At 42.0% G+C, this 8,200-nt stretch overlaps 1 protein-coding gene across 2 annotated transcripts in view; it reads left to right on the top strand.

Annotated features, from left to right (window-relative positions):
• The first annotated feature begins 1,385 nt into the window (after positions 1–1,385).
• IFT81 (intraflagellar transport 81) overlaps positions 1,386–8,200 on the top strand; it is a 49,722-nt gene continuing 42,907 nt past the window's right edge. Inside the window, exons 1-4 of one of the 2 annotated variants that reach the window (XM_048514618.1) lie at positions 1,386–1,532; positions 2,348–2,516; positions 4,063–4,166; positions 5,557–5,737. In XM_048514618.1, coding sequence (XP_048370575.1) covers positions 2,373–2,516; positions 4,063–4,166; positions 5,557–5,737 — 429 coding nt within the window. In that variant the 5' untranslated portion in view covers positions 1,386–1,532; positions 2,348–2,372. Of the gene's footprint in view, positions 1,575–2,347; positions 2,517–4,062; positions 4,167–5,556; positions 5,738–8,200 lie in introns of both variants that reach the window. The other variant, XM_048514617.1, reaches the window with a different exon arrangement.

Genomic DNA, 8,200 nt, shown 5'->3' with positions numbered 1-8,200 from the left:
AAAAACTATTGCCCACTGTGATTAAAAAAAAATAGTTTTAAAACTTCTGTTGCTGCTTACTAAGATTAACTAATCTCAAATAAGAGTAATAAAAATAATTAATAATAAATGGGAAGTAATTTTTACTTAGGAATTTGACTGCTTCAGGGAGACGTACTTTTGATAGAAATCTACAGGATCTGAAAGATTTACATTGATATTTAGCAAATGCTTCACAGGAGCATAAACATATGAAGATTTTCTGTCCCCTTAGGTATTCAGAGGTAGACTGCTACTGTTCACTGAAGTTCTACTTGGCTAATAGATGCGGATAAACTTCTGATGCTTTTCATAAATTGCATTTTATGCCACTTCTATTTTGCTGCTATTTTATGTTGCTCTTCTGTTGAATTGTCTTTCTTGTATTTTAATGGTTGTTTTTTTGCTGTTCTTGTTTGAAGCAGCCTTCGGATCATCAGCTGGGACAGTAGGTTGTAAATGTTTAAAATAAATAAAATCTTTTATACTTTATTGTTTAAAAGACATTTATGGCAGTAGAAGCTGCCTCTTCACGACTACTTTTCACCATTTTTTTCTTTATAAACCAAATCTCTCACTTTCACACACACAGTAGAGAAAAATGGTTATATTTATTGTGCCATAAACTTGCATACTCACACACACAGGTATAAAGAAAAACGGTTTAGCTTTAAAAGGGGCTTGGACAGATTTATGGAGGAGAAGTCAATTTATGGCTACCAATCTTGATCCTCTTTGATCTGAGATTGCAAATGTCTTAGCAGACCAGGTGCTTGGCAGCAGCAGCAGCAGCAGCAGCAGCAGGAGGCCATTGATTTTACATCCTGCAGGTGAGCTCCCAAAGGCACCTGGTGGGCCACTGCGAGTAGCAGAGAGCTGGACTACATGGACTCTGGTCTGATCCAGCTGGCTTGTTCTTATGTTCTTATGGTTATATTTATGGTGCCATTAACTGGCACAGTAACACACACAAACAGGTATAGAGAAAAACGGCTTTATTTATTGTGCCATAAACTTGCATTGTCTCTAGAGTCAACTTCAGCAGCTGCCTGATTACCCTTACAGTGCGGTGTAAAGCTAAGGGTCATCCTTGGTTCAAATGCCCACACAGCCATTAAGTTCATTGAGTGATCTTGGGTCAGTCTAATCTACCTCACAGGGCTGTTGTGAGAGGAAAAATCGCAGAATCACATCGTGCTCCCTTAGTTCCTTGGAAGGAGGTACTTTGAGGACACACCCTTTTGCCCAGATCAAAAAACCAGGCAACCTTTTGCGCCTCAAGGGCTGCGCATGCGCAACAACACACTCGCGCAGCTCACGGGCCTCGAAGCGGCGTTCCTCCTTTCCCCCCCCCCGCGAGTCACCAGCGGCCATGTTGGTCACGTGAGCCGACGTGCCGGCGCCACCGTGCCTTAGCAACCGTTACCAAGGGCCCGGCGACTCAGAAGGAGCGATTCCTTCAGCAAGAGAGGGGGAGGGGGCGGTTTCGCTGGGCCTTTCGGGTAAAATCTGAGGTAATGAAGGAGTGGGGATGGGAGAGGACGAAGTTTAAGGGGGTGAGTTTAGAGAGGGTTCTGAGGTACGACACGACAAGGCTGTCGTTGGTTTTTCTTGGAGCAACCAGGCTTTGGCGAATGGGGTCATTGAGGCAACGGTCCTGCAGTCTGTTAATTGGGGTGGGGGGCGCTTGGTCGAGGAAGATACGAGGCCTCTTAAAATACGAGGACCCCCTAGGAATGACTTTGGTTGAGGTGGGGGGCGATGCTTGTTAGTAATCTGTTTTATTTTCATTGTGGATAGCTGTGACATTCTTGTTCATGGATAACACAGCACCCTCAACGTGCACGGCGCTTTATATAATATAAGTAGAGCAATATAAGCTAATATAAGTAGAGCAAAGCCAAAGTTTCTGCTATGAGGAACCTTTTGACAGGAGGTGACAAAGAGAGAGAGAGGGGAAAGGGAGAGGCTGAGGTGATGAGCAATGTATGTGTACCAGGAGTCTATAGGTTTCCTTTCCCTCTCTTCCAGTCAGAGGAGGTGTCCTACCTAAGCAAGATGCTCTACTATTTCTATTTCAAGTGCATTTTGCATAGTGTGAGATTTAATGTATTTATAATGTTTTATAAGCACAATTTATATGGGTTTATTGACTGCGAAGGGTGGTTGCTGCAAGACACAGACCTGCAAAAAGAAGCTGAAATCTTTGGTTGAGCTGTTATTTTGCAGCCTCCTCAATTCTCTCAGTTTTATAAGATCGGTTATTGTCTTCCCAACAAAGCACAGATTTCTTTGCATTGTTCATAAAGCTGCTTTCGCTGTCTTGTAGGAGGACCCCCTTCAGCGGTGGCAAAATGAGTGACCAACTTAAGTTCATCATTGAGAAGCTCAATAAGGATCCCTTTAAGAAGAACTTCAATCTGATCACCTTCGACTCTTTGGAGTCCATGCAGCTGTTACAATTACTCAGTGATGTTCTGGGAGAGATTGACCCAAAGGTAAAGGTGGACTGACTTGTTGAAATGTGGGTGTGAGAAAACTGACTACTTAGTAGTCTTATTCTCTCAGTCAGCTCGCACAGAATTCCTGGATTCTAAGGCCATAGCTCTTAGTACACTTATTACTGAGTGACTCCCTCTGAACAAATCAGGATTCAACTGGTTGTGGTGGGTTTTCCGGACTGTGTGGCCGTGGTCTGGTAGATCTTGTTCCTAACATTTCGCCTGCATCTGTGGCTGGAATCTTCAGAGGTGTATCACCTCTGAGCCCCTAGGGGGAGGGCGGTATATAATAATAATAATAATAATAATAATAATAATAATAATAATAATAATAATAATAATAATAATAATAATAAAAATAATAAAAATAATAATAAAAATAAAAATAACTAATGTTCTGAGTAGTCCCAATGTTCTGTGTGTCTTGACCCTGAAAACATAAAAACGCCTGAGTACCTAATGCATGGCAGTCTGTCTGTTTTGTAATCCTCTTCTGGCCCGAAATTTATTCAGCCACAAAAAACAGGTCTATCTTGCACCGACATCCTCTTGGATTACCAGATGTCCCAGGAAATGTAAAAGCTGTCCCATTCAGTAGGTGGATTGTGTCTGCAGAAGAAAACACTATATGTTCATTAAGCCTTTCTGCCCAAGGAGGAGCTTTATGCAATTTTATAGCGTAATTTCCTATCAGATTTGATTTAATAAAAGCTGGGGGGGGTCTTCTTAGAATCTCGACAGTTTATTTATTTTATTGTTATTATTATTATTATTATTATTATTTTATTTTTTTTAATTCGGCTTAATAGACCGCCCAACCCCCGAAGGGCTCTGGGCGGTGTACAATGAGACATTTATTTATTTATTTATCGCATTTATAAACCGCCCATCCCTGAAGGGCTCTGGGCGGTGTACACAGGGCCAGACACAAGTTGTTGACTTGAGGTATCATGCTCTGCATAACTCTCTGCTCGTCCCTGACGTTCATATGCCCCGTTGGTAGAATTATTTGGCCTCTCTGTCTGTTACTTTTTTATTCCCCCTCCCCCAGCATTCTTCCTCCTGACCTTCCCGCAAAACAAAAATTCCTTGAGATTCTAGAAACAGAATGATGGAATTATTTTATGCGTGTTTACTCTGAAGTATGTCTTTCTGAGGCCAGCAGAAAGTACTTTGAAGTAAATCTGAATGGTAGGCTATAGGAAATACATACTTACTTTGTGATTTCAGCCAGTTCAGCTTTTAATTTTTTCTCTTGCACAGAGAGTGCATAGTTCCCCTTGACACATACAATTTTTTAAAAAAGCCTTCCTCCTATTTAACTGTATCCCCCTCTCTCTCTTCAAGAATTACTTCTGCGTTTAGTATACTTTATGTGTTGCAGTTAATGGGCAGCTCATTGAAATCAATAGGAATGGCTTAAATTCGTGGCCCGGGAAAGTAAAATGTGGATTAAGTCTGCTAACAGTTGTTAATGTTGCCTTGTTTTAGGTGTGCTACAAAGTTGTGTTAAGTATACCACAGTTATTTTTAAACTTTTCAGCATGTTGTTGACATTAGAGAAGAGTCGCCAGAGCAGACTGCTAAACGGATGTTGAGCCTTCTCGGTATTCTGAAATATAAACCTCCAGGAGGTACCAGTGACTTGTAAGTATTTATGTTCTGTTGATGGCAGTGAAATGTAGCTGGTACTGAAGTCATTTGAACCTGTAAGAATACATATCTGTGAAGTCTGTCAACGTACAAGCGCCTTGTACAAGCATCCTGTTAACATTTATGCCATGCCTCATAACAGTAACTTGTTTGCTTGCATGTACGAAATTATTTCTCATTATGACCAACTAATTGCTTGACACATCTTTGCTTTTGACTGAGATGAGTTTTCAGTGTGTGCCGCTAGTCAGTCTAAAACTGGATGTAGCAGTTAGTGGCACTCCAGTTTTAATGTGAAGCTCCTGAAAACAAGTTATCTGTGGACTTTCCCTCTGCACATCTATCCAGAAACATCACTGAGATCCAAGGGGTTTCCTTCCAAGGAAACAAGACCAAGACTATCTTCTAATTTTTTTCTTGCCGGTGTGGGCTGCTACAGTTCGCTTGTTTCTTCATCAGCTTCCTGTGTATTTTGCATCGGGCACTAGAGGGTGCTGCTGTTTTAACTATGGTTGAGTGCCAGGGGTCCTATTGTGATAACTATCAGGGCACTGTGGTGACTCCTTCGTATAGTCTTGCTGCATGGCAGCTATGGCCATATGTAGCGTGGAAATGGCTGTCTGTGTCAGCCAACCGGATGGTGGGATCTGAAGCATGCTGCCCCCTCCCCTTGCCACATTCTGTCCTACCCTGTTTCCCCGAATATAAGACATCCCTTGAAAATAAGACGTAGTAGAGGTTTTGCTGAAGTGCGAAATATAAGGCATCCCCCAAAAGTAAGACATAGCAAAGTTTTTGTTTGGAAGCATGCCCGATGAACAGAACACAGAAAAATATGACATCCCCTGAAAATAAGACATAGCGCATCTTTGGGAGCAAAAATTAATATAAGACACTGTCTTATTTTCGGGGAAACACAGTAGGGTCATGGTGGAATTGGGTTCATTATGCAGCCTTTTGACACAGGCAGCTCTCGCCAGGGTAGCTGTGCAGAGAAGTGATGACTGGGGAAGGCACTGCTAAGCGCTTGGTTGTCTGAAGCCACCCACTCAGAAAGAACAGAAATGACTGAAGGGGGGTCAGGGCTGGAGAAAGGAGTAGGGAGGTGGTAGCAAGAGAGACCTGTTTGCAAAAGATGCGTGTAGGCGCATGAGAAAGTGACAGCCACAGTGCATTTTGTGGGAGGCCTGGGGAGGCAAGCATCATATTCTTGCTACGCTCTCTGATCAGAAGTGGTACATGAATATGGACTCCTGTTAATTCTAAGCTCTCTAATGAGCACTCGGGAGAAACCGCGGTAAGAGCTGGTGCTTTGGTTTGTTCTGAATCTCCATCCTCTGATTTGAAATGCCTCGTTAGAACCCGCTACTCTGCTTTCCTTTAGGAGCACGTTCCGCCAAGGTTTAGTAACTGGAAGCAAGCCTGTGATTCATCCTGTCTTGCATTGGCTCCTCCAGCGGACAAACGAGCTCAAGAAAAGAGCCTATCTGGCCCGCTTCCTAATCAGAGTAGACGTGCCAGTGGAGTTCCTGCAGGATGATACAGTGGCTGATACTAACAGACAGGTAGAGTTTTCTATGTACTTGTTACCCTGGCACTATTTTAAGTTCTAACGTAAGTAAATGAGGGAGTGTTCACTGCCAGATCTCCTTAATGTGATATGTACCTACTACAGACCAGAAGATTCATGCAAGCACTACTTTAGGTGACACCTTTTTTTGATTGAATTCCTGAAGATGATCAGAGCAAAGCTCAACCAGCGTGACTGCTTGAATATACACATCCAAGCTTGTTAAATGTTGGCATGCTGTAAGTCTTGGGAAGGTCATAAGCTGTTGGACATACCCACTTCTTATGCTGCCTACTGACAGCATTATATAAATTATATCGCAAAGTCAGCATGCGATCCTGTCATTGTCTCCCCACCCCCCCACCCCAAAAGCCTTTTGTGTAACTTCCGAATGACTTGAATCATTACCCGTAAGAGTGATCCTTGGGGTTTATTGGTATATAGATAATTGATGCTACACGGAAGTCTAGCTCACGCTAGAGCACATCACATCTAAAGTGCAAAATGGCAGCACACCTCTTGTGTGGCCCCAACAGGGCATTGGGGGCATTCATGGACCTGAGAGAGTGAAGTGTCTGTTCCCTGCACAAAATTAGTATGTCCCAAAGTATACCGTGTAATTTTCTGCTGAAGGGGTCTTGTTAATATAAAGTTGATCATGTGCTTAAATCTTTCCCACAGAAATCAGTGGAACTTTTTTTGCTGGATCAGTAATTTTTACACGTTCCCATTTCCATGATGAGGATCTATTAGGGGTTTTAAAAAGAAAAATAAAGTTGCCAGCCTCTAGGTGGGAGCTGCAGTTCTCACAGAATGACATCTGATCTCCGGAGTGCAGAGATCAGTTCTCCTTGGGGATCAAGTGGCAGGCTGAGAGGTTTCAGTGCTGTGAAAAATCAGATCCTTGCTGCGTTCCCTCATCTCCTCAGACCTCCGCTCTTCCAGGTTCTCACAATATCTCCCAATACTAAAACCAGGGGGCATGCATTGAAAATGCTGGGGGGAAGAATTAGGACTAATAAAAGGAAACATTTCTTCTCGCAACGTGTCATTGGTGTTTGGAATATGCCACCACAGAAGGTGGTGATGGCCACTTACCTGGATAGCTTTAAAAGGGGCTTGGACAGATTTATGGAGGAGAAGTTGATCTATGGCTACCCATCTTGATCCTTCTTGATCTCAGATTGCAAATGCCTTAGCAGACCAGGTGTTCAGGAGCAGCAGCAGCAGGCCATTGCTTCCACATCCTGCATGTGAGCTCCCAAAGGCATAATGGTGGGCCACTGCGAGTAGCAGAGGGCTGGACTAGATGGACTCTGGTCTGATCCAGCAGGCTCTTTCTTATGTTCCACCCCCTAGATCTCCAGTAATTTGAATCCCAAAGTTGACACCCTAGTTAAATGCAGCCACCTGAATCAGAATGGATCTGCAGCTTTAGTAGGGAGGGATGTTGCTTTTTTGACTGGTCCTGTTTTCCTGATTAAATCACCTCTTCAAAAGCAGCTACTTGCTATCAGGATGGGAAGGATTTAAATTAGAAATATAGAGGAAGGGAGGATATTCTGCCTCCTCTTCTACAGCCTCAGCCCCACTCCTGGTGACTGCTTTCCTTACAGGACTTTTCTAGTTTGATGGGCTGTTACAACTGAAAACCCAAATGTTTTCTGCTTGATTCCTGATGCATAGAGTGGAATATGTTGATAATTCAATTCCTACAAATAAGTAAATCTTAGTGACTGAATGGTTTTATAGTTGTTAACTTCGAATTACCATCAGGGTTTTCAAAAACAAAATATAAAGTCAGAGTGATTTGTTAACATTTATGACATACTTTGTATATTAGTTTTTATGCAGTTTTTCTCATGTATTCTGTTGCAATCTTTTATGGAAATAGTTTACATAATACTCCTTATTGTTATCCAAGTCTGGAGAGGTATGGCTGCATAGATGTTAAAAACAAACATTTTTCCCCGTTGACAGTATCCAAATTTATTTATAATTAAAATAACTAAACAAAAACTGTAGTTAAGAGAAAGGAATGTGACTTGTATGTTTATTCAGTGTGTCCCATTCCTAATTTGTATAAAGATACAACTCTGCATTTTCCATTATGTAAAATGCACTGCGTTAATCCACTGGCTTGTTCAAAGTAGAAACTGTAATAATAAACTACTTCTAAACAATATTAGCTTGCAAAATTGTTTTAACAGAGCTAAATATCAAAATATATCTACTAATTATTTCTATGCCCAACATTTTACTGTATGACTAGATCAGTTATTTTGGTATTTGTTCACTGCAAATATTTATTTTGTGTATTTTTGGCCGGTGCTCCTTATTACAGGTCAAGCCAGGCTCTACGGTTTCTATGCGGTGATTTGCAAACCGATTAACTATGAGGTTGCCATTCACCCCGCAGTTCGCTCACCAACCAGGTCATTCTGAATGTAACAGATAA

The sequence above is a fragment of the Sphaerodactylus townsendi genome, linkage group LG13, assembly GCF_021028975.2.
Source record: "Sphaerodactylus townsendi isolate TG3544 linkage group LG13, MPM_Stown_v2.3, whole genome shotgun sequence".
NCBI lineage: Eukaryota > Metazoa > Chordata > Lepidosauria > Squamata > Sphaerodactylidae > Sphaerodactylus > Sphaerodactylus townsendi.
This window is presented reverse-complemented; position numbering and strand designations above follow the sequence as displayed.